The sequence below is a fragment of the Symphodus melops genome, assembly GCF_947650265.1.
Source record: "Symphodus melops genome assembly, chromosome: 6".
NCBI classification, from domain to species: domain Eukaryota; kingdom Metazoa; phylum Chordata; class Actinopteri; order Labriformes; family Labridae; genus Symphodus; species Symphodus melops.
The window spans coordinates 562,423-589,978 of record NC_136696.1 but is presented as its reverse complement, the minus strand read 5'-3'; the positions used below and the strand labels follow the sequence as shown (position 1 = coordinate 589,978).

Here is a 27,556-nt window from a genome sequence, read left to right as displayed (position 1 = left end):
GAGTCGTTGAGGGTTCAATCCCCAGCTCCTGCGAGCAACATGTCCGATGTGTACTTGGGCAAGACACTTAACCCCAAATTGGTTAACTCAAGTCCATTTACCATTTACAGGGGCGTCTCTGGTGACTCTCTCATGGGGGCACTAAACTGAGAGTTACCATTGAGTTCTTTGATCCTTCTCCTCCAGATAAGACGACTGACTGAGACCAGGTCAGAAGACCTCCTGTCTGTGAATTAATCAACAATGACAAACATTGTAAAATCTCTGGGAATTGTTTAAAAGGAAAAGAAAAGAATTGTTTAAAAGTGAGTTCTTGGATTTAAACTGAACATCTTCCTCCCATCTTGTGCTCAGTATTTTTCTAAAGCTCATACAACTTTAAACATATATTAAGACTCTGTATTATCATATATAGAGGGTCACATTATCTTTTCTGTTTTCATACTGATGCATTTCCTCTGATTCATTGATTAACACTTTGAGTGACAGATTTCCAGAATATTTTCCTGAATGTTCAGAGATGACTGTCTCAATGAGAGCTCATAATTAGTTCAATATGGTGACGTCATAAAGCCTTTTATTTACTTTCATTCTTCTTTGACTTTAGTTACAAGGAATTCAACCGTTGAGTTGTTGGATCCTTGTCTCACTATGGGTGGAGCATAGCCCCGCCCCTTTTCTGCCTGCTGCAAAGGATGAGACAGGAGGAGTTGAAGAGTTTTTGTTGCGTCTTCTTTGAGTCTTCTTTGTTTCTCGTCTTTCTGCTGGTCTGATCACTTCTCTCAAGACATCAGTCTTTTTGTCTTTATAATTTTAAGCTGTTATAGAATATTTTGATCTAAATCTGTGAACCCACAGAGAGCTTCTCTCTCTTCCTCTGGATTCACACTCCCTTACAGACAAAGTTAATGACTCTGACACCAAACTGAACTCCTTGGGGGGTTCGCGAGACGCAGAAAACACCTTCAAAGAATTTCAATACGCATCTGCTAATCAGAAACCGGTTTGTTCCAGCCCTGAAACAAACCAGAGACGGCTAGGTCAACATCTACTGTATGTCCTGGGATACTTGATTTACATGACAACCAGATACTCCTCCGGCCTCCTCTGGAATTTGCCTAATGGATTTTATAGCCACATCTGTTGACCAAAGAAAGAATACCGCCATGTTCACTTTGTATGCTAACGAATGTTTATTTTAATTTTCAGGTGGATAAACTTTCTTAGGACATTGAGACGAACATTTTCATCCAACCAGGGTTCAAATCCGACCATGTACAGCGGAGTTATCAGAAATCAAACTTTCCAAATTCTGACCAACGTGATCTTGTTAAAACTTGCATGGAGCACTACTGCCCCCCAGAGGTTGAAACAGAGAAGGTACCTTAAATACGTCGCATGGTTTATTCTGTCAGAACAATTAAAATTGCATTTGATAACCATTAGAAATTATATATCCAGATGTTATTCTTTTTCTATCTTCTAAAAATTCAACCTGTGTTTTGATGTCATGTGTCGTTCCATTTCTTCTCGTCACATCTTCATTAAAAATGTTTGAGCCTTCTTACAGGTGAAATAATCCTACAAACCACGTGGTGTGAATAAAAATAAAAGGCTTTATTAGACACCAGGAAACTTCACTGTGATGGTTTTATAACATCAACATCACGTTCACAGTTTACCTCTGGGTTTAAGATCGTTTAAAGTTAAGGTAAATTATTACAGAGCTAACTTCTATGATCTGCGTCTCTTTTCTGTTTTTATAAACAAGGTTTTATTGGCCTGTTACAATTTCTCCTATTAAATCATCAAATAACATCAAATCATCTCCACAAACATGATACAAGAATGTATAAAAGCAAAGTTCACCTTCTTCACACAATAAAAAGAAATGAAATAAACACAAAGGCTGTAAATAATTATAAGTCAAATCAATATGCAGATTGTCTCCACATGTCTCCTCTCACAGATCCTTAGTTTTCCTGAACGCTCCGATACGGGTCGGATGAGCAAGTCGCTTTAAAAGTTGTGGCCGCAATGAATTGTGGGTCGGCACTTTCTTATCTCCTTTGGTAAAGGATGCTCCAGTGTTTCCTAAAGGAGGTTTTAAAGGAAGCAATATTCAGGTGCTGAGTCTGCACCTGGATCCAGACATCCATGTTTGTAGTTCTTTTAAAAACTCAGTGAAGCCTCCTCTTTGTTTGGATCCAACAAAGAGACGACTGATATATTATCAGACGATCAACGACTCGTGGTTACAAACACAACTTCACACTTTAACAGGTGGCATCAACTTCTACTGTTATCTGTGAATAAGAGTGCAGCACTGCACATGTCCACAGGGTGGTGCTGTAACACAAACATTTATATCCAAAGAGTTCATCTTGGCTCGTTGAGTCATGAAGCAGTTTAAGTTCAGAATATGAGAATAGAAAACAGTCCGAGGTCATGGTCCTGTGTGTGACGGTGGAGCTGATCTCAGAGCAGCTCAGACTGCAGCACTGAGACTCATCTGAGCTGTGATTGGTCCGTCAGTCTCCCAGTAACACGGCCCAGTTACAGACTCACCAAACACCAGCTGCTGCTGCTTCCAGCTCTGTGATCGTCAGGAACAACAGGATCCTCTCTTTAAACACTCACTTCCAGCTGTTGATATAAAAAGACAAAAATCAGAGAGGTCATGAGTGATAATCATATAAGATCATTATTATAATCATATAAGATCATTATTATTATTATAATCATATAAGATCATTATTATTATTACAATCATATAAGATCATTATTATTATTATAATCATATCAGATCATTATTATTATTATAATCATATAAGATCATTATTATTCATATCAGATCATTATTATTATTATAATCATATCAGATCATTATTATTATTATAATCATATAAGATCATTGTTATTATTATAATCATATAAGATCATTATTATTATAATCATATAAGATCATTATTATTATTATTATTATAATCATATAAGATCATTACTATTATTATAATCATATAAGATCATTATTATTATTATTATTATAATCATATAAGATCATTATTATTATTATAATCATATAAGATCATTATTATTATTATAATCATATAAGATCATTATTATTATTATTATTATAATCATATAAGATCATTATTATTATTATAATCATATAAGATCATTATTATTATTATTATTATAATCATATAAGATCATTGTTATTATTATAATCATATAAGATCATTATTATTATAATCATATAAGATCATTATTATTATTATTATTATAATCATATAAGATCATTATTATTATTATAATCATATAAGATCATTATTATTATTATAATCATATAAGATCATTATTATTATTATTATAATAATAATCAGCAGAGACCAGGACGGACTCAACTTAACCCTTTACATACCTCAGAGTCTCCAGTCTGTAGTCTGGATCCTTCTGAAGGTCCCTCAGCAGCTTCACTCCTGAATCCTGCAGCTTGTTCTCACTCAGGTCCAGCTCTCTGAGATGGGAGGGGTTGGACTTCAGAGCTGAGGCCAGAGAAGAACAGCTGATCTCTGACAAACTGCAGTCACTCAAACTGAATAAAGAATAAAAGAAGAGAATAAAAAGAATGATGAATGAGATGATAAGAACATAACTGTGTGTGTGTGTGTGTGTGTGTGTGTGTGTGTGTGTGTGTGTGTGCTTCATAATCACATATATGTCAGTTCAGAAAATCTCGTGTCTTCAGTTTTGAACATTTAATAAAAATCAGAAACTTTCACTTTAAAAACTTAAAGAACTCCATTTAACATATTTTGTTAAAAATCAGATTTGTTGTTGATGCAGATTCAAACAAGAAAATCCACATGAACAGCATTCAATCTAAAACTTCATGGAGGTCAGAAACATGTGAACATGAAAATGTTTCAGCTGATAATCAAACACATGAGATGTAAAACACAAACAGAGAAGAAGTGAACTGACCTCAGAGTCTCCAGTCTACAGTTTGGACTCTGCAGAAAATCACTCAGCAGCTTCACTCCTGAATCCTGCAGCTTGTTGTTGTTCAGGTCCAGCTCTCTGAGATGGGAGGGGTTGGACTTCAGAGCTGAGACCAGAGAAGAACAGCTGATCTCTGACAAACTGCATCTCCTCAATCTGAATAAAGAATAAAAGAAGAGAATAAAAAGAATGATGAATGAGATGATAAGAACATAGAGAGAGAGAGAGAGAGAGAGAGTATGTATGTGTGTGTGTGTGAGTTTGTGAGGGTGACTATCTGTGTGTGTATCTGTGTGTGTGTGTGTGTGTGTGTGTGTGTGTGTGTGTGCTTAATAATCAAATATATGTCAGTTCAGATAATCTTGTCTTCAGTTTTGAACATTTAATACAAATCAGAAACTTTCACTTTAAAGACTTAAAGAACTCCATTTAAAGTATTTTGTTAAAAGGGTCAATGACGTGACGCTTATTTTTTTTGTGTCCATGTGATTTGCTTACATTTAAAAAGGTTGAAATTTTAAAATAAACTGACATATTACTTGCATACATTCCTTTTTTTGAAGACCTAGTCTAAAATATATGGTTTTAATATATTTTAAGAGAATATTTGGGGGATAATGGCAAAAATGTCATGTGGTGTAACCCTAAAAACTTTACATGAAATAGTTTAACTTGCTTAAAAAGGTTAAAATGTTCAAAAAAAACATGCTATCAACTAGTTTGGCATAATCTTACACTAGATTTATTTAATAGTGTATACAAGTAATAAAACACAGTTGTTCAGAATATTATATTCTATTTGGGCAATTTTGTCTGTCAAGTCAAAGTCCTGAAGTGTCAAGGTGGTGTAACCACCATTCAAGGAGCCATTTTGGTAATATGATGCAAGAAGACAATGTGACAGGAAATGACATCACAGAGAAGGACCCCTGCTGAGACTAACTGCCGTGTGCCACGGTCAGTAACTCTCTTTCAAATTTGAGATAATTCTACATTTTTGGGGTCCGGTCAGGTATGCTTATGGTTACATGTCAAATGGTATGACCCCAGGAAAACATTTATTAATCTTCATCATTATAAAAACCAGTGTTTACTTTAAAAATTATGTTTGAAATATTCACACAAAGCCTGTGTATAGGTGTCTATAATAATGCCTGTCAAATTTGATTTGAAATTGAAATGTCAAATGGTGTAACCGGTTACACCTTACATTACTATGTAGAACTATTTTTAAGTGTAAAGTATTATTTATTAATTTAATAATGTAGAAGAATTAAGTAGGTGTACAGTGACACCTACCTTTAAACATGAACAGATAAATGTTAGTCAACAATTAAAAAGTTCATCTGTAAAACACAATTTTTATTAAATTTTCTGCTGTTTCATAATTAATACAACATAATAGAGCCTCTTTCCCTCCAACAGATGCCTCTTTCAAGTAAAGAAAAAGTGGCTCGGCACAGAGCACGCATGAATGCCGATCCTGCAGCAAGGGCCAATTACCTTGCTGAAAGACGGAAAGGTGACACACACACACACACACACACACACACACACACACACACACACACACACACACACACACACACACACACACACACACACACACACACACACACACACACACACACACACACAGTTAAAGTCAGAATGATGTAGTGATTCAGGTGTTTTGAAAGAGTTAGTCAGTGGGAATAAAAGAAGGCAACTGTTTTTACAAGTATGGTAATTGTTTTCATTTGTCTGTTTGATTCATAGTTATCGTAGGAGAAAGAGAGAGGGCAAGAATAAAAATACTCCAGTAGTCGAGCTTTCAAAAAAAAAAGCAGGAGAAGATCAGAGAAACTTCAGAGAAAAGAAAAGGGTGCTTTCTGATGTGCTGAACTTAACTCCACCATCTATAAACACATCAGCAGATGATATTCAGCAGCTAGACCATCCTGATCCAATGTGTAATCACCTTGATGATCATGACTATGAACAGCCAATTGGTGAGGGGCTGCAAGCATCCTCAACCCCTGAAAGGAAAGAAAAGGAAACAAAGAACAAAACCTACTGCTCAGTGCTAAAAGAGAGGGAAAGGCTGAGGTCTGAACTTCGCAAAGTTAAAAGGGAACTCCAGGCAGCAAAACTCAAGACACAAAACATACAGAGGAAACTAAAGAAGCAAAAGGAAAAACAGAAAATGGTGATCGAAAAGAACAAACCGAGACTCAAAAAGAAAGCATCACAGGCGAGAAGAGAAGAAGTGGCCAGCTTTCTTTGCAGGGATGAGAATAGTCGCATGTTATCAGGCAAAAAGGACACTGTAACGAAAAATAAAATCAAAAAGCAAAGGAGGGTACTACTTTACTCTCTGAAGGAGCTCCATCCACAGTACAATACAACAGTCATGAGACACCTCAAATTGTCATACAGACAGTTTGTTAGGTATTGTCCTTTTTATGTAACACCAGCAAAAGACTCTGACAGAAATACATGTGCTTGCATAGAGCATGAAAATGTCAAGCTGCTTGTTGACAAGTTGTATCAGAGAGGCCTTCTTCTGACCAACAGCATTTCTGACTTGCTGGCATCTATTGCATGCAACACTACCAGCAAGACTTGCATGTATCGCACCTGTGCGGAGTGCTGCTACAATGAAATTGAGTTCGAGGGACCTTTGGAGGCAACTCTAATAACATGGCAGCAGTGGTCCAGGGTAGTGTCCTCTGAAGAAGTGAAAACATTTACCAACTTTGAAAAAGTCACACAAAGTGGTAAGTGTGATGATCTGCTGGCTTTGCTTAACGAGAAGCTGGACTCTCTTGCGAAGCATCAATTCAACTGACTCAAGTGAAAACACTCAGAGAGCTAAAAGAAACTCTGTGCGAGGATGAAGTCTGCATTCACGTAGACTTTTCAGAGAACTATGGCTGTAAGCTCAACGGGGAAACTCAGGCTTTCCACTTTGGTGGAAGTCGCAAGCAGGTTACAGTCCACACCTGTGTGGCGTATACAGCCTCCTCATCAATCTCCTGTGCCACTCTCTCTGCCTCTCCTCGCCATGATGAACGTGCTGTATGGGCGCACATGGAGCCTGTGTTGAGGGATGTCAAAGGCAAATGTGAGACACCACCTTGCACCCTACACATCATCAGCCATGGACCAGTGACCCAGTACCAGAACAAGAAAAACTTTCACCTACTCAGCACAGTGCCTTTTCTGTATGGCTTCCAAAGGGTCACATGGAACTTCAGTGAGAAATCGCATGGGAAGGGAGCTCCTGATGGAGTGGGTTGGGGCTGTAAAGCGTATTGTGGATACAGCAGTCAAAAGAGGCACTGACTTGCAAACAGCAGAGGAGCTGTAAAACTTCCGGGAAAGATCAGCCCTCTAGCATCAACTACTATTGGATATCAGAGGAAGCCATTGCAAAGTATGATGAATCAGTCCCAACAAATGTTCCAGCCGTGAAAGGCACACTCAGAATTCACCAAGTGACCTCTGAAGTCCCAGCTGCAATGCAGTGGAGGGACATTTCATCCTTCTGTGCAAGACCTGGTACCTGCAACTGCTATGGTCCGCAGTAGATTTCCCAAACCTACCAGGAAACCACCCCTCAACATGTCAGCAGGATCTGAAAGGAATGTTCATCCTGGTCAGATATGAAAGAAAGCCTTTTGTGGGACAGGTCATGCAGGTGGTGGGGTGACGAACTGGAAGTGAGTGTCTTCACCTGGCCTCAATCACCTGATCTCCTTTTCTATTACAAGTCTGATGTGCTGAACATTGTCTCTGAGCCAGAACCTTTGAACTCGCGTCATTCAAAACTCACAGCAAAGGACTGGAAACACTTCCAAGCACACACTGCCTGAACTTTAAGATTCAGAAGTTCTCCTCTCTGAAACAGCGTGCATGGCACTAAAAACAAACACTCTGCTTTCAATCCCCCTTCTGTTTTTACCTTCATTCTCTCTCTCTCTCTATCTATCTATCTATCTATCTATCTATCTATCTATCTATCTATCTATCTATCTCTCTATCTCTCTCTCTCTCTCTCTCTCTCTCTCTCTCTCTCTCTCTCTCTCTCTCTCTCTCTCTCTCTCTCTCTCTCTCTCTCTCTCTCTCTCTCTCTCTCTCTCTCTCTCTCTCTCTCTCTCTCTCTCTCTCTCTCTCTCTCAGTTTTTGATTATTAGATGTTAGTTGATGATTCTTGTCACATTGTTTTCTACAATAAAATAAGTTCTTGTTCTTTCACTCTAACACACACAAAGTTATTTACTCATGCACTCTCTCTCTCTCTCACACACACACACACACACAACATAAAGTTAATTTAACCTTGAATTCATTTTACTGTCATTCTTTGTGTCATTTTTTCAAGAAACAGTGACCTTTGACTATAAAAGCAACATAGTCAGTTGGTGTAACCAGTATTTTTCATGAAAATATTAAAATATACAGAAAAATTAAACATTTCTTCAAACAAGAAAATCAACATGAACAGCATTCAATCTAAAACTTCATGGAGGTCAGAAACATGTGAACATGAAAATGTTTCAGCTGATAATCAAACACATGAGATGTAAAACACAAACAGAGAAGAAGTGAACTGACCTCAGAGTCTCCAGTCTACAGTTTGGACTCTGCAGAAAATCACTCAGCAGCTTCACTCCTGAATCCTGCAGCTCGTTCCAGCTCAGGTCCAGCTCTCTGAGATGGGAGGGGTTGGACTTCAGAGCTGAGGCCAGAGAAGAACAGCTGATCTCTGACAAACTGCAGTCCCTCAATCTGAATAAAGAATAAAAGAAGAGAATAAAAAGAATGATGAATGAGATGATAAGAACATAACTAGGTCCAATCAGTGAGTGTGTCCCTAAAATAAGTAGAGAGACTTTGTCATTGTGTTATTGTGGATCATTCAAATGTCAGCTTTCTACAGACATCATCCAAACATTCATCCAGCTGTTCATGTCAATAAAGACACCAACATGTTCCTGATCTCAGTCAAGATTACACACCCACTACTCTACTGAGCTACACACACCTGGGACTGTCTGTGTGTGTGTGTGTGTGTGTGTGTGTGTGTGTGTGTGTGTGTGTGTGTGTGTGTGTGTGTGTGTGTGTGTGTGTGTGTGTGTGTGAGAGAGTGTATGTAAACTCAAAGGCAACAAAACCAAATCCACCCTCACAAAGTCACAACACACCCCAGTATCATCCATCACCATTGACGGTTTCCCTGTACCCTTCTCCCCCCAAGTCAAAAGCCTCGGCATCATTCTGGACAGCACCCTCTCATTTGCTCCCCACATTAGAAACATCACCCGGACTGCCCTCTTCCACCTCCTTAACATTTCCAGACTCCGCCCATCACTGTCCCAGTCCAGCACCAAAATCCTGGTTCACTCATTTGTCACTTCCTGCATGGACTACTGCAATGCCCTCCTCTCTGGACTCCCCGTCAAACTCATCAACAGACTGCAACTCATCCAGAACTCAGCCGCCCGGATCATCTGATCACATCACCCCCATTCTCATCGACCTTCACTGGCTCCCTGTACAATATCGCATCGACTACACAAATCTCCTCCTCACTTACAAAGCTCTTCACCACCTAGCCCCCACTTACCTCTGCGACCTCCTCCATCACTACAGCCCCTCACGCACCCTCCCCTCAACCTCTGCTGGACTGCTAACCATCCCCACACCACGCCTCAGAACCATGGCTGCCCGAGCCTTCAGCTGCTCTGCACCCACACTTTGGAACTCCCCCCCCCCACATAAGACAGTCAGAGTCCATCTCCACCTTTAAATCCCAACTCAAAACCCACCTGTCTAAACTGGCACACTCACTGTAACTGTTCACTTCACACTACACCTGTCTTTAGTTTGTTTTATGTTTGGTTTTAACCTCCTGTACCGCTTTTATCCACTGGAAGGCGACCTTGGGTGGCGTGAAAGGTGCCAATAAATAACATGAACAGCATTCAATCTAAAACTTCATGGAGGTCAGAAACATGTGAACATGAAAATGTTTCAGCTGATAATCAAACACATGAGATGTAAAACACAAACAGAGAAGAAGTGAACTGACCTCAGAGTCTCCAGTCTACAGTTTGGACTCTGCAGAAAATCACTCAGCAGCTTCACTCCTGAATCCTGCAGCTTGTTCCAGCTCAGGTCCAGAAGTCTCAGATGGGAGGGGTTGGACTTCAGAGCTGAGGCCAGAGAAGAACAGCTGATCTCTGACAAACTGCAGTCACTCAATCTGAATAAAGAATAAAAGCAGAGAATAAAAAGAATGATGAATGAGATGATAAGAACATAACTAGGTCCAATCAGTGAGTGTGTCCCTAAAATAAGTAGAGAGACTTTGTCATTGTGTTATTGTGGATCATTCAAATGTCAGCTTTCTACAGACATCATCCAAACATTCATCCAGCTGTTCATGTCAATAAAGACACCAACATGTTACTGATCTCAGTCAAGATTACACACCCACTACTCTACTGAGCTACACACACCTGGGACTGTCTGTGTGTGTCTGTGTGTGTGTGTGTGTAAAACCAAACATGTTCTATAAAATATCTATAATTTAAATGTATTTATAATGAAACTCTGACTGTTTAGTAACAAATCTTTAAAAAGGTAACATGGTCATGTGTCATTCTTGTTGAGGGTCAGACGCTTCATTTCCTGTTTTCTACTTGAATTGTTTTAGCATCATCATGTGAAGTCTACGTCTATATGGATGAAGGAAAATCTCCTTTATGAACAGAGCAAGTCTGTCTCTTTATCAGCTTCATGGTTCCACCCTTAAACTCTTTTAAAAGAGACAATTCTTTCATTCAGCTGTGATGTTGTTCAATCCTTACAGAATCCTTTAATGGGTGGTCTTAACCATCACGCCCTGTATGGAATAAGCCCTTATTAACAGCTGCTGCTAGAACACTGACAAACTGAACATGGAAACTTCCAGGGTAGGCTTAGACTAGCCTTTAAACCACCTGGGACACATCATAAAGGATGAGGCCTTTCACTGACTTCAGACTGAGGGAGAGAACTTCAGGGAGGAGATTGGTCCACTGCCTCCTCTGACAGCTTATCCTGCATCAAACACCAATGAGAGAGGGACTTGGGCTTATCCCTGACCACTGTGGGAGGCTGCTTTTAAAACACTACAGCCTTATCTAAATGTGTAACATATACAATTCCTAGAATTAAAATGACACATATGACCTTTATCACACCAAGCAGATTTAAGAACATGTAAAACTCCCTCTCACATGTGTGCTGTCATGGCTGTGGTGAGACAGGAACACTGATCCATCTGTTGTGATCTTCTGTGAGGAGTTCTTCAGGTTATCTTAAGACTGTCTTTTATTCTGAAAGTCCAAATAGCATTCTGTCTGATAGTCTGCCTTCTTGGCACCAGTCTAAACATACAGTAAGTAATGGTGATGATGTGCTGATAATGACAATCATTCATGTGACTGTGTTGGGTAGCGTCACGTGGGGCGCTGCGCCGGCAAAGAAGCGCTGTGTCTTCATGTTGTCAGAAGATAAGTGGACAAATCCATGCGCAGAACTTTTAATCCGTTCACATTGGCCGGGGGAGGAGAAATACATTTCCAGGGAAACTAAACCGTTTCCAGGACATTTGACATTTTTTCTCATTTTACGTTTTCCATGACTGGAAAATGCATTGATCATTTTCCAGGTTTTCCAGGACGCGTGGGAACCCTGATTCCAGGTTTTACAGCTGCAGCTGTCAGAAGAAATGTACCGTCACATCTTCATCTTTCTTTAATATATGATCAGTATCTCTCTCTTGTTCTCAGTGATTTCCCCCTCAGGTTTGATTTTCTCACTTCATCTTGTGTTCGTCCTTTTCTGATGACAGAGAGACGTTTGTTGTTTTTGATGACAGCGCTGTCTGAAAGACTGACATCATCTCATGTTTGTACTTTATGTCTTAAATCCTCGACTGACTCTCTTAAAGTTTAGCTTCTCATCATATTAATGTGAAGAGAGAAATGAAACCTGTAGTCTTACTTCAGAGTCTCCAGTCTACAGTTTGGACTCTTCAGTCCAGCAGACAGCAGCTTCACTCCTGAATCCTGCAGCTCGTTCTCACTCAGGTCCAGCTGTCTCAGATGGGAGGGGTTGGACTTCAGAGCTGAGGCCACGACTTCACAGTGAGTCTCTGATAGTCCACAGTTATTAAACCTGTTGTAAAACAAATGGTAGATAATGTTATTTAAAGGAACGTCTTCATATTTTCATCCAATTTTAATTTTGTTAACAAACATTTCCATCACTTGTAAACGTGTTTCTCTTATGTCATGATTTAGTTCTGATTTCCTGTTTTTAGTTCTCATTGTTCCTTGTGTGTTTTCAGATTTATATTATAGTTCTAGTCTTCACTGTTTCCTGTCTTACTTTGTATCCTTGTGTCCTTCTACAGTATGTTGTCCGTAATATGTTTTCCTATGTTAAGGTTCCTAGTTTGGTGTTTCCTGTTTTATTTTGTAATATCTTGTTGAGGTTGTGTTTTCAGTGTCAGGTTTTTATTTGTACTTGTGCTCAAGTGTTCTGGTCTTGTGTTTCTTGTGTTTCCCGCCTTGTTGATGACCCTGATTAGTCTCACCTGTGTCTGATTGTCCCATGTCTATTTAGTCTCTGGGTGCGTTCAGATTGTCCCTCCTATCTACTTTCACTATCCACCTTTCCTTCACCCCGTGAAAACATCACAGGGTGAAGGAAAGGTGTTAGGAGACTTCATAAAGGACTTAGGAAAGGTGTTAGGGACTTCATAAAGGACTTAGGAAAGGTGTTAGGAGACTTCATAAAGGACTTAGGAAAGGTGTTAGGAGACTTCATAAAGGACTTAGGAAAGGTGTTAGGAGACTTCATAAAGGACTTAGGAAAGGTGTTAGGAGACTTCATAAAGGACTTAGGAAAGGTGTTAGGAGACTTCATAAAGGACTTAGGAAAGGTGTTAGGAGTCTTCATAAAGGACTTAGGAAAGGTGTTAGGTGACATCATAAAGGACTTAGGAAAGGTGTTAGGAAACTTCATAAAGGATTTAGGAAAGGCGTTAGTAAACTTCACTCGGTGATGTCATAATAATGTGACGGCGGCGGAGGTCAGAGACGTGAGTCTGCCGTGGTGGAACTACAGTTTACAGAAAATGGACTATGGACGGCTCTAATCATGGCCGCCACTTAACTGCTTCCAGGGTTAAAGGAAGAAATGTGAGTGTTAGTGGACAGGAGGGACAATCTGAACGCACCCTTTGTCTTTGTTACCCTCTGTGTCAAAATGAGACAAAATGAGAGCGAATAGAAAAAGTGACCAGATCACGTTTGTTCCCAACACATCGTGTTGCCCTTTTCTGTAAAATATTGTAAATACTTTGTTTGTTTTCTTTTGTTTGTTCACTGACCGGGATTTTGGCACATTTTTTACATGGTTGTATATATTTTCTTTGGTGAATAAAAACCCACCAACAGAAGTTTTCCCGACTGAGCCATCATCTTTTCACTTTTAAAAACGAACCTGTGACAAGCTGCATCTGCTCATAAAGTCAGAGCAGAACAAGCAGCAGACCGGGGACTCAATTTATGTTGTTTGTTGTCATAAATCACTCTGTTACTTTTATTTACCTCTAACCCCGCTGTCACATGCTCAACTTTATCAAAGCTCAACAGAGAAATAAATCTTGTTTTTGTAGCTTTTAGTAAATTCATTATTCTCAGATGGATTCTTGTTCGGGGTTTGTAAAGTTGTAATAAAGGGGCAGTTCAGAGGAGAGCGGCCAATAAAATCATCCATGACTTCAATCTGTGATCTGATCCAACACAACATAATACCTGACTAACACAGTTCAATGTACTGAAATCTATTATTTTGGCTGCTTGACTTTTTGATCCACCTTCTGTCTGTAACGTGATGTAAGACATGACTGTTGGTAACTTCACTCATCATGTCACTGTTACTAATCAACCTCTCGTTAGCTGTGTTACTTTAACTTCTTACTGTCAGCATGAAGTCAGGACAGACAAACTCATCAAATGTCCCTTTTCACGCACGCTAACACAACTCAGACTTTACTCTTGAGTCCATGAAGGAGGAAAACACAAATGTCCTAGTGCTTTGAATCAAGACAGAGACAAATATTCTTCATTTACTGAATATAGATGAACTCTGTTTTCACAAACAGAGAGATTATATATTATATATATATGAAGAACTAAACGGCTTATTGTTACTTTATTTATACTCATATTTAATCACATCTGGACTTACTCTGCCTTCCTGCAGTTCCTCACAGCTGGAATCAGTCTCAGTCGTCCCTGCTCTGATGTCTTGTAGTTCTGCAGGTCCAGCTCATCCAGAACCTCCTCAGACATCTGCAGCATGTAGGCCAGAGCAGAGCAGTGGATCACAGAGAGTTCCTTCTCTGATCTGTTCTCTGACTTCAGGAACTCTTGGATCTCCTGATGGACTGAGACGTCCTTCATCTCCATCATACAGTGGAAGATGTTGATGCTTCTGTCAGGAGAGATATCTTTACTGTTCATCTCCTTCAGGTTGTTGATGACTCTCTGGATCATTTCTGGACTGTTGTCTGTCTGACCCAGCAGGCCTCCTAAGAGTCTCTGGTTTGACTCCAGAGAAAGACCATGAAGGAAGCGAACAAACAGGTCCAGGTGACCGTTCTTACTTTTCAGGGATTTCTCCATGGCACCTCTCAGGAAGACTTCCAGAGATGAGTCATAGCTTTCAGGAGTTTTGAAAAAGTTCAAAATCTTCTTTAAAAAAGTATTTCCAGATGATTCTTTAAGGAACGCCTCCACTACACCTCTCTCCCTATTGGTGAAACAGTGAAACATGTAGACTGCAGCCAGAAACTCCTGAACGCTCAGATGAACAAAGCAGTAGACTGATTTCTGGAACATCACACACTCTGTTTTGAAGATCTCTGTACAAACTCCTGAGTACACCGAGGCCTCTGTGACATCCAGACCACACCGCTGCAGGTCTTCTTGGTAGAACATGATGTTTCCGTCCTTCAGATGTTCAAACGCCAGCCTCCCCAGCTTCAGAAGAACTTCCCTGTCGGCCTCCGTCAGCTCATGTGGACTCATCTGATGATACTTGTTCTTCTTCCTCTGTGTCTGAACCAGCAGGAAGTGTGAGTACATGTCAGTCAGGGTCTTGGGCAGCTCTCCTCTCTGCTCTGTGCTCATCATGTGCTCCAGAACTGTGGCAGTGATCCAGCAGAAGACCGGGATCAGACACATGATGTGGAGGCTCCTGGATGACTGGATGTGTGAGATGATTCTGCTGGACAGATCTTCATCACTGAACCTCCTCCTGAAGTACTCCTCCTTCTGGGTGTCAATGAAGCCTCGTACTTCTGTTACCCTGTCAACACATGAAGGAGGGATCTGATTGGCTGCTGCAGGTCGAGAAGTGATCCAGATGAGAGCTGAGGGGAGCAGATTCCCCTTGATGAGGTTTGTGAACAGTGTGTTTAACGATGACTTCTGTGTGACATCAGACACAACCTCCCTGTTTGTGAAGTCCAATGACAGTCTGCTTTCATCCAGGCCGTCAAAGATGAACAACAGTTTACAGACAGCGAGCGTCTCTGCTGCCACCTTCTGTAATGTTGGATGGAAAACACGGAGCAGCTCAAGAAGACTGTAGCGCTGATCTCTGACCAAGTTCAGCTCCCTGAATGAAAACAGGATCAGCAGACTGACGTCTTGGTTCTCTGAGCCCTCGGCCCAGTCCAGAGTGAACTTTTGCACTGAGAAGGTTTTTCCAACACCAGCCACGCCGTTTGTCAGAACCACTCTGATGGGTTCCTGTTGGTCGGGTTGAGCTCCTATCTTTGGTTCCTGTTGGTCCGGTAAGGCTTTAAAGATGTCCTGGCACCTGATTGGAGTCTCATGGAGGGTCTTCTTTTTAGAGTCTGTCTCCATCTGTCTCACCTCATGTTGGGTGTTCACCTCTTCACTCTGCCCCTCTGTGATGTAGAGCTTAGTGTAGATCCTGTTGAGGAGGATTCTCCTTCCCGTTTCATCACTTCCTTCAGTCACATGTTCATATCTCCTCCTCAGACTGATCTTATATTCATCTAAAACCTCCTGCAGACCTCTATCTGCTGAAAGAGAAGAAACATATCCTGAGACTGGATTTATTAAACAAACTGACTGACACAAAAACCTCCCTGTGATAAATGTGTGCTGCTACAAGAGAAGAAGAACATATTAAATATAACCAGGTTAAATTATATTGATACATTTGACTATATTAATGAAAATATTAACAGCATTAACAAGAAATGTAATAAATGATAAAGTCTTGTTTTCAGACTCAGTGACTTCAGTCTTACTGATTTCAGTGCTGGACTGACTGGATATCTGCAGTCCTCGTCTTATTACAGGTCTTTGTCCACACTGGGGACAGGAGGACTCTCCTGATGAAGTGGACTGGTCCCAGTATGAGGTGAGACACTGTCTGCAGAACCAGTGTCCACAGCTGGTAGAAACTGGATCTCTCAGGACGTCCCGACACAAAGCACATCTGGACAGCTGCTCCTCCACAGAAACAGACCTCTTTGTTTTTCTGTAGAGATAAAAGATAAGATGAGGAACTTCCGGGAGAAAGGCAGATGGAGTAGATGCATGGCGCAGGTGCTCCAGTAAATTCAGTTCCATCCCCTAACCTAGTTGAAAACTCCTATAATCACTTTAGTCCCTCTCAGTTAGATCAGTTTGTAGATAGTGCGGTGGATTCACTTAGAGTTACTCTGGATTCAATCGCCCCCCTAAAACAGAAGCCAATCAAACGACAGAGATCAGCTCCATGGTACAATTTAGAAACCCGTACTCTAAAACTAACGTCACGTAAATGTGAAAGAATTTGGCGCTCCACCAAAACGATAGAATCTCGTTTAATTTGTCCAGATAGTCATAATAGATGTATGAAAGCTCTACGGCAGGCCCGCACTGCCTATTATTGTCTCTTATTGAAGAAAATAAAAACAACCCTAGATACCTCTTCAGCACTGTAGCCAGGCTGACAGAGAGTCTAAACATTAGAGACAAAATTAGCAACTTACTACCTTTACTTAGTGCAGATTCCTCCTATATTTTCGATTCGGCAGAAACGGTTCCAAATTCTGATACTAACCTTGACTGTTTTTTTCCAATTAACCTCTCAGAACTAAATTCGATTATTTCTGCGTCTAAACCGTCAACTTGTCTTTTAGATCCAATCCCAACAAAGTTGTTTAAGGAAGTCTTTCCTCTAGTTAGCAGCTCCATACTAGATATGATCAATATATCTTTAGCAGCAGGTTATGTACCCCAGTCATTTAAAGTAGCTGTAATTAAACCGCTCCTTAAAAAGCCTACTCTTGATTCAGGAACTCTAGCTAACTATAGACCTATATCTAACCTTCCTTTTATCTCCAAGATCTTAGAGAAAGTGGTAGCTAATCAGTTGTGTGATTTTCTCCACAACAACAGCTTGTTTGAGGAGTTCCAGTCGGGATTTAGAGCTTACCATAGCACTGAGACTGCACTAGTTAGAGTAACAAATGATCTTCTGTTAGCCTCAGACAGGGGACTTCTATCTGTGCTTGTCCTGTTAGATCTTAGTGCTGCTTTTGACACAATTGACCATCAGATTCTGTTACAGAGACTAGAACAATTGCTTGGAGTTACAGGGACTGCTTTAAGTTGGTTTAGATCCTATTTATCAGACAGATCTCAGTTTGTGCATGTTCATGATGAGTCCTCTTTGTACACCAAAGTTAGCCATGGAGTGCCTCAAGGATCAGTGCTTGGTCCGATTCTATTTACATTATATATGCTTCCTCTAGGTAGTATTATGAGAAAACACTCCATGAACTTTCATTGCTATGCAGACGATACTCAGCTCTACATAGCAATGAAGCCAGAAGACACCAACCAGCTTCGTAAACTAGAAGCCTGCGTCAAGGACATCAGGACCTGGATGACCAGAAACTTCTTACTGCTCAACTCAGACAAGACTGAAGTTATAGTGATTGGACCTAAGAACCTTAGAGAGACTTTCTCTGCCGATATGACTGCCCTTAGTAGTATTAGTGTAGCCTCTAGTACCACTGTTAGGAACCTAGGAGTTCTATTTGATCAGGATATGTCCTTTGATTCCTACATTAAACAAATTTCAAGGACAGCTTATTTTCACCTTCGTAATATCTCTAAGATCAGGCAGATCCTGTCAAAAAATGATGCTGAAAAATTAGTTCATGCATTTGTTACCTCCAGGTTGGATTACTGTAATTCTATTTTAGCAGGGTGCTATGGTAAATCTCTAAAGACCCTCCAACTCGTCCAAAACGCTGCAGCTCGTGTTCTGACTAGAACGAGGAAAAGGGACCACATTACTCCTGTATTGGCTTCTCTCCATTGGCTCCCTATAAAATCTAGAATAGAATTTAAAATCCTTCTGCTCACCTACAAAGCTCTAAACGGTCAGCCACCATCCTATCTTAAAGAGTTAATTGTACCGTACTATCCGACAAGAACATTACGTTCCCAGAATGCAGGCCTGCTTGTGGTGCCTATAGTCTCTAAAAGTACTATGGGAGGTAGAGCCTTTAGTTATCAGGCACCGCTCCTTTGGAATCGTCTACCAGTCGGGGTCCGGGAGGCAGACACACTAGGTACTTTTAAGAATAGACTTAAAACTTTTCTTTTTGATAAATCTTATAGTTAGGGCTGGCTTAGGACCAGCTCATAGTTATGCTGCTATAGGCCTAGACTACCGGGGGAACTGGCACCAGGATCTCTTATCTCTCTCTCCCTCTTTCTCTCCCAGCTTTCTTATCTTATAGTAATAAGATATGTCTATAGTGACAAGCAGTAGCTTGTCACTATCTTTGTATTCTAACCTCTCCTTTTGAGCTCTCTTAGGTTCCTTGAGCTCTCTTAGGTTCCTTGGGACTGTTGGTGAGGATGGCCTGCCCAAACAACCCCCCCCCCCCGAGGATGGCCTGCCCAGACCCCCCCCCCCGCCCCCCCACCCTATTCTTCTTTCTGCATCTTGTCCCATCTCCCCCATCCCATTTTCAAGCCCAGCACAGTTTAGCAGATGGCTGTTCCGTCATGAGCCCGGGTCTGCTGAAGATTTCTGCCTGTTAAAAGGAAGTTTTTTCTTGCCACGCTATGACGGATTAAGCTGGGCTCTTGTAATATAGCCATCAGTAAGGTCCTTTACCTGCTTTTTGTAAACATAACAATGAGCATGGTCTTGTTACCTGCTCTTTTGTTAATGTTAACAGACAAACAGTAAGGTCCTTTACCTGCTTTTGTAAAGTGTCTTGAGATAACGCCTGTTATGAATTGACGCTATATAAATAAAGATTGTAATAAAAGACTGACTTTCCACACCACTTTGCCCTTTAATCCCTTTCAAATTTGGGAATAATTTGATATTTTTCCTACTCTTTCCCTCAACGTAGCTCAAATCCTTTTTTAAATGGCTTCCAAAGCCACTAAATTGAGCAAAAAATACGAGGCTAGCTTAACACTGGAGACTGCTTGAAAAACACCGAGAGGAGATAGCTGCTGAATTCAGAACTTCGTTCACTCAGCTGGACTCCAAACTCGACTAGACACGACTTGCAGTGGAAGAACATGGCCAGCGTGTCTCCTCCCTCGAGCTTGTCACTGAAGACCTGAGCCAGCGGGTTTTGGACCTCGAAGGCACCTGTTCCGCTCTGCGTGAGGACAACATGAAGCTAAAGGCCAAAGTGACAGACTTGGAAAGCCACAGCAGACGCCAAAATATTCGCATCCTCTGCCTTCCAGAGTCCATAGAAAGTGGGCGACCCACTAAATTCTTCTCTAACTTGCTGTGTGAGATTTTTGGAACCGAGACGCTGCCGTCCCCTCCTGACATTGATAGAGCTCATCGCTCGCTAGCAGCTAAACCGGCCCCCGGACAGCAACCGCGCCCGGTCATTCTGCGGTTGCACCGGTACCAGACGAAAGATCTCCTCATCAGGGAAGCGCGGCGGAGAGGGAAACTCGAATATCGTGAACAAACGATTTGTGTTGTGGAAGACTACAGCCCAGAAATCATCAACCTGCGAGCAGAATATAAGGACGTCATGGCAGAACTTTACAAGCGCGGCCTAAAGCCTGCTCTACTCTACCCGGCGCGGCTTCGCCTCACTCTGCAGAGTGGAGCCAGAAAGTAGATCGGCTCCGTTGTGGAGGCACAAGACTACATCAATAACCTCTCTCAGCCACCGACTTCTACCTGAATGGGCGACCTGGTGTATGTGGACACATAAATGGTAGCAATATCTGCAACAGTGTAACGCACGGTGCTCGGCAAGTGCAGCACTATGCACTCTGTTACCTGTCAGTATGTCATTCATTTCGCCCGCACGTGAGTAACTCTGTTCTGTTACATCTGTTAAGGCCAGTACGCAGTCTATAATTAAGTCAGCTACCAGAAATGTCTGCTCATGTATACTTCTCTTGTGTCAGTTTTATTACACATGAATACTGTGTTCGTTCTACCAGTTTTTATATAACCGTCCCCTGCTCATCATAACGTTTAGTTCAGATATGACGGTCCAGAACCTACTTGTTTCTATAAGATTTAATTCCCTATCACTGTAGCTCTGTATTGTATTCCCAGCATCCTACCGTGGGGTTGTTTGTGTTTTTTCCCCCCTCTCATTTTTTGCCACTACTGTGGAAAAATGAAGCATAATTTTATTCTAATTCTATAAGGGCTTATACGCACGTTTATTTTTCTTTTTTACTGGAGTTACTCTATAGTTAGTTCAAGATAGGAAGTGTGTTCGTTTTGACAATGGTTTTTAAGAGCTCGCTGCTTTTTTTTTAGCAGCCTTCTTTTTTGGGGTGGGGAGGGAGGTAACGGGTATAGTCGCTGCCAGCAATATTTTAGCTATCCACACATAAAACCAGTTTACACCTTTTTCAGCTTTAGCATAGGACTATTTTATGGTCTACCTTTTTTACACTTCATCCCTCTTTGTCGAGCTATATGGAGAGGCATCTGAAATTTGTAAGCTGGAATGTCAAGGGCCTTAACCATCCTATTAAAAGAAGAAAAGGTCTTCTCACACCTCAAACAGCTTCAGACAGAAATAGCATCCAGAAATCCAGCTTCTCCCGCTTGTCCATTCCTGTGCTTATGAAAGTATAATTATCTCTGACCATGCTCCTGTCACTCTGACAGTGTCCCTGCCTGGAGTCCCACAGAAAAGCAGGCATTGGCAACTGAATACAACTTTCCTGTCGGACGATAAATTTGTAAAATTTATGGAGGAAGAAATTGCCTTTTTTCTTATTACTAACAACTCCCCTGACATGTCTAGCTTAATAGTGTGGGACACGCTTAAAGCATATCTCAGGGGGCAGATTATATCATACACTGCACAATTGAAACGAAGGTCCTGTAGAGAGCACTCTGAGCTGGCTGCCCAAATTAAAGACATCGACAAACATTATGCCCAAAGTAAAAATTCAGACCTCTATAAAACACGTGTAGAACTTCAAACCAAATTAGATCTCACAACTCATTCTACTGAAAATCTACTTCTGAAAAATAAGTCCATGTTTTACCTACATGGTGACAAGCCTGAAAAACTACTCGCCAACCAACTCAAAGGTAGCAGAGTTAAACAAAGTATACCTGAGATACGGATGCCCAATGGTCTCACAACTTTGGAGCATTTCAAAATAAATGAAGCTTTCAGAGACTTCTACTCACAGCTCTACACCTCAGAGTCTCATGTTGATCACAACGCTGCCATCGACTTCCAAAGAAATCTTTCAATTCCCAAACTCTCTCCAGACTGTAGAAAGAGATTGGAAGAGCCCATAACCCAATCAGAAATCATCTCAGCCATCTCTTCAATGCAGTCTGGAAAATGTCCTTTCCCTGATGGCTTTCCGGTTGACTTTTTCAAGAAATTCTCATCTTTACTTTCTCCACAGTTATGTGCAGTTTTGTCTGAATCACACTCAAAGGGCTCTCTCCCACCATTATTTAATGAGGCTTGTATAAAGCTCATAGCTAAGACAGGAAAGGACCCGCTGGACAGCGCCTCCTATAGACCCATCTCTCTTTTGAATACAGACAAAGTCCTAGCCAAGATCTTAGCTCACAGATTAGAAAACATACTTCCCACTATTATTTCAGAGGACCAAACTGGTTTTATTAAAAACAGACAATCTTATTTTAACATGCAGCGTTTGTTTAATATTATCTATACGAGCTCCGGGGAGACCCCTGAGTGTGTGGTCTCCATGGATGCTGAAAAAGCATTTGACCGCATCGAATGGAAGTTCTTATTTAGTACCTTAGATGAATTTGCCTTTGGTCCAATGTTTACTTCATGGATAAAGTTGCTATACTCTAATCCCTCTGCTTCAATCCGCACAAATTCCCAGCGGTTGAAACCACTTCATCTACATCGGGGAACTCGCCAGGGCTGCCCTCTAAGCCCAATGCTATTTAGCTATTGAAACTCTAGCCATTGCCCTCCGTAGTTGTAAGGCCATATCAGGTGTTGAGAGGAACGGCAGAGAACACAAGGTCTGTCTTTACGCCGATGACCTCCTGCTGTTCATCTCGGACCCGACGACCCCTCTGCCCCATCACTGCTTGATCAGTTCGGTCAACACTCTGGATATAAACTAAACTTCCATAAAAGTGAAATCTTCCCCATCAACAATAAAGCACGCTCATTAGACTTTAGCAACCTCCCTTTGAAAGTTGAAAATAGCAAATTCTCTTATCTGGGTATTTCAGTCACTCGTAAATATAAAGACTTATTCAAGGAGAATTATGTCAAACTGCTGGACCAAACTAAACTCTCCCAGTGGTCGCCTCTGTCCTTATCTCTCATGGGTCGTATTAATGTCGTGAAAATGAACATCCAACAAAAAATGTTGTACTTATTTCAGGCTTTATCGATCTTTGTCCCTAGTGCGATTTTTATCAGGCTTGATTCAATTATTTCATCATATCTATGGCAGGGTAAACATCCTCGCCTCAATAAGACCTTTCTTCAGAAATCCAAAGTCAGTGGTGGTTTGGCGCTCCCAAATCTTCGTTTCTATTATTGGGCTGTTAATCTGCGTTGCTTCTCATTTTGGTCGTTTTTCTCAACCAGCCTAACTGCCCTAACTGGGTGGGTATGGAGTTAAATTCCAACAAAAAGGTGTCTGTTCCTGCGCTGCTGGGATCGTCTCTTCCTCTCCCTCCGTTCCAATCCATTAATAACCCAGTGGTTAAACAGTCTTTAAGAATACGGGCTCAATTCAGGAAATTCTTTGGCCTTAACAGTTTTTCTCTTTTAAGCCCTGTTGACTCAAACCATCTTTTTGAACCATCAATGCATGACCCTGTTTTTCGTGATTGGCACAGGAAGGGCATTATACACTTTAAAGATCTATTCATTGATAAGGCATTAGCATCATTTGAGCAGTTGAGCAAAAAGTTTAATCTCCCTAAATCTAGCTTCTTTAGGTACCTACAACCAAGACAATTTCTCATTTTAAAGTTTCCCCGTCTTCCCTCGTCCTCAGAAACATCCTTTGTTGACTCGGTCCTGTCTCTGAACCCCTCTAGGAAAAGACTCATTTCAGTCCTCTATAACCTCGTGGCAGACCTAAAGTTGGACACTACAGACAAACTTAAAAGATCATGGGAGGAAGACTTGGGTCTGTCTTTAACGGAAGACACTTGGGGCTCTATACTTAAGCGCATTAACTCATCGTCTCTATGTGCTCGCCACTGCCTCATCCAGTTCAAAGTGGTACACAGAGCTCATCTCTCTAAAGTTAAACTATCTCGTTTTTATCCTGACATTGACCCATACTGTGACAAATGCAAGAGTGCTGAAGCATCACTTGTTCATTTGTACTGGCTTTGCCTTAGTCTTAACAAGTTTTGGACAGAGGTATTTTATACTATTTCCAAGATGATAAATGTTAAACTGAAACCCAATCCTCTTGTTGCTCTGTTTGGAGTCACTGATGGAGTGTTACAGTTATCGACACAGAAACAGCAGACCTTATCCTTTGTTTCTCTTCTGGCCAGGAGCGCCGTGCTGCTCAGGTAGAGGGACGCTGCCCCGCCCACGCATGCACAATGGCTAACAGACGTTTTGCATTACTTAAAGCTCGAGAAAATTAGATTTTCACTCCAACATTCAAATGCTCATTTTGATGAAATTTGGGGACCTTTGTTGAACTCTGTAAGGAACTTTTAAAAGCCTTGATCCAGATGCAGCTTGGTTATTTAGCTCTTTCAGATGCATAATTAGATCTGTAATGTGACTGGGGATTTTATTTCTTCTCGTGGCAACACTGGCAGCGACGGGGTAGGGATTGTTTTATAACGGATATATATTTTGTTTTGTTGTGTTTGCCGTTTGTTTTTCCCATTACCTAAAATAAGTACAGTAACACAGACTGCTGCTGTAGGTCCATGCTTTACTTACTGACTAGGTGCAGTCAATAGCTCTGTTTTTGTGCGTGTGCTTTCTTTCTGCCTTGGCAGGTGTGGCTGTTGACTGCGCTAACTACCTTTATTTTTTATTGACTTATTGATTTTATATTTTATGTACACCATGTTTGACTTTCAATAAAAAAAGATTTTGACTAAAAAAAACTAAAAATTAACGTGTTTGAGTTCATTGATAATGCTGTTGAGTCTCTTGGGAAGTGTTACTATATTTTCTTGACTCAAGTCAGTGGTGTAAATAAAATCACTGTTTCACAAACATGCATCAAATGTCTATTAAATTATTCTACTGTTTCAACTCTTGTTCTTAACAACAAGCACATTTCTGTAGTTTGACATTTTGGGGATTTAAAGAAGTTTTCTTACTTCTGATCTGAGGGTCCTGGTTCAGTACTGAAGTCTGGAGAAAGACCTTTAGACCAGTCACTCTTCATAGAGAGGCAGCTGGACAGAGGAGACTCTGCTCTGTGCTCCTCTTTGTCTCCTCCATCACTCATCTTCTGATCTGAGGGTCCTGCTTCATTACTGAAGTCTGGAGAAAGACCTTTAGACCAGTCACTCTTCATAGAGAGACAGCTGGACAGAGGAGACTCTGCTCTGTCCTCCTCTTTGTCTCCTCCATCATTCATTTTCTGATCTCCAGTTTGCTCAGGACAATCAATGACGTTCATGGTACATCGACCTGAGGACAGGGAAGACATATAGGTAAGACACAAACAGGAAGGTTATGTTAAATAGAGGTGGTCAAGCCTCCATATTTTAATACCTACTGTGGTCCTTTTATCAATGATTTAATAGTCGAGACAGATTCATAAATCAGGTAGAGAGAGAGAGCAGGAAATGACACCAACCACTTGGCTACTAGCGCCCCCTAATGTGAACCTTTATGTGACTCAGCCTCTCTTCCTGTCTGCCTTAGTACCTGATCAAACACATCACTGCACTTTGTTTTGATCTTAACCTGATTTGTCCTTCTGATCTGACTCCCTGCTTGGTATTTGACCCTGGTCTGCTTTTAGGATTTGATATACATTTAGTTCAAACATTTATCCTTCCTGTGTGTCTGATAATATCGAGGTTTTGAATTTTAAACTTCAAACATTAAAGCAGTATGTTAATATTTAACAGCAGTTATGACCTTTGGACCAACAGTTTTATTTCTAGAAGGATATAAAACAAAGTCTGTGATGCCTGTAAGGATCAAATCATGTCATAAAACCACCTTTGGTCAGATAGATGTTTTATTGAGACGTTAGTTACTGATAACATTTTATGAAGATGCATTATTTTATCAAGGAGAATATCTAACTTATCAAATGAAATACTGTGGAACATGTCGTCCTCTGGACTTTATTTCATCTGAGAGAAAACCAGCAACACAGACTGAGAGTGTCGACCGCAGGAGTCCTGACAAACAAGTCCGATTCTGGACGATTCCGATTTTTAGCTACACAACTTTTACTTGACCTTACTTGTTGAGTAAAAGCTGAGAAAAGAGGAAGTACTCCACGTTCACAGAGCTGATCCTGTACTGTCTCTGATCAGTTTAAATTATTACTCAGCATGAACCTGAGGTTAGAACAGTAAAGTCAGAATAATGTTAAATTAAACTCACCCTGTGTCCTTCTGCTCGGTCCACTCAAAATAGAGTCTGAGCTCAGACTGTCAGGAACTCTTTCAGTTTTATTGTTTTATTAGAAACCCATATCAGGTCAGAGTCTCTTCTCCTCCCCTTGTTATAACAAGAAATAAAAATTAATAATTTACCATCATCAGTTCAGGTTTCTTCATGACCTCTCTGCTGAGCTCACAGTAAAATGCATTAAGCTAACTAGGTTTGGATAGTAAGTCAGCAAACTTAACAGAGTAAGTTGGGATCACCTACCTTCAGCATGTTGTGGACGTCAGACTGGTGATGAAACAGTTTCCAGATGATCCATGATCAGATCACCCCCCATGGTATCAAGCCACATGTGATCCATGGATCAGAATCATCATGGTGTAAAATAAATACACAGCCGATAAATCCCTGTGCAGCGTCTGAGAGAAAAGAAGTCAGTGTTAAAGTTGTTCATGTGGACGCAAACAGGAAGTATTTCAGTCTTTTAAAATACATTTAGGTATGATGTTTTTAAGAAACGGGTCATATGTTATAGTGTAAGTTAAGTTTTTAAAAATGTATTAGATTTTAGAAACATTAAAAGAAGAACAGTAGAGAAAAATGATCTCAGTGAACACTACATTTTACCTGGATTACGATAAATGAACGATTACTTTGTTTTAGTATTTTGCCCTCATAGTTCATTGACATGGTCTCTACTTTAATATACTCAATCAGAGCTGGGATATTTCTTCAAATGAAAGTGCAAAACTTTATTATTTTAAAGAAATGCAGATAACACACAAAATATATATATATATATATTTTTAAACTGAAATCCACTTCACATACATCGCTAAAACAATGGAAATGAAACATCTACTTATTGCAAACAAAATCAACTTTAACCATCTGAAGGTGCCATGTGCACCTTCACTAATGCTTCCTTTCCTTTAACTATCTTATTGCACTCTCTCATTGCCTGCTCAGTACTTGAGCTTTCATGTTCCTCAATAAACACACAAAGAAATTATATTATTGATGGTTTCAGTGCCAAACAACAACAAAATAAACACAAGGCACACAACACAACATAATCAATCAATCAATCTTTATTTATATAGCGTCAATTCATAACAGGCGTTATCTCAAGACACTTTACAAAAGCAGGTAAAGGACCTTACTGTTTGTCTGTTAACATTAACAAAAGGGCAGGTAACAAGACCATGCTCATTGTTATGTTTACAAAAAGCAGGTAAAGGACCTTACTGATGGCTATATTACAAGAGCCCAGCTTAATCCGTCATAGCGTGGCAAGAAAAAACTTCCTTTTAACAGGCAGAAATCTTCAGCAGACCCGGGCTCATGACGGAACAGTCATCTGCT

The 27,556-nt window shown here is 40.6% G+C and overlaps 1 protein-coding gene across 1 annotated transcript; it reads right to left on the bottom strand.

Annotated features, from left to right (window-relative positions):
• Positions 1-1,596: 1,596 nt before the first annotated feature.
• Positions 1,597-26,996, bottom strand: LOC306825402 (NACHT, LRR and PYD domains-containing protein 3-like). The gene is made up of 10 exons (XM_079346129.1): positions 26,186-26,996; positions 24,937-25,252; positions 16,397-16,629; positions 14,299-16,165; positions 12,043-12,216; positions 10,082-10,255; positions 8,605-8,778; positions 3,988-4,161; positions 3,425-3,598; positions 1,597-2,646 (listed from the first exon to the last, which is right to left on the bottom strand). The coding sequence occupies exons 2-10, from the start codon at positions 25,239-25,241 to the stop codon at positions 2,637-2,639; spliced, it is 3,285 nt and encodes a 1,094-aa protein (XP_079202255.1). The 5' UTR covers positions 25,242-25,252; positions 26,186-26,996; the 3' UTR covers positions 1,597-2,636.
• Between the last annotated feature and the right edge of the window lie 560 nt (positions 26,997-27,556).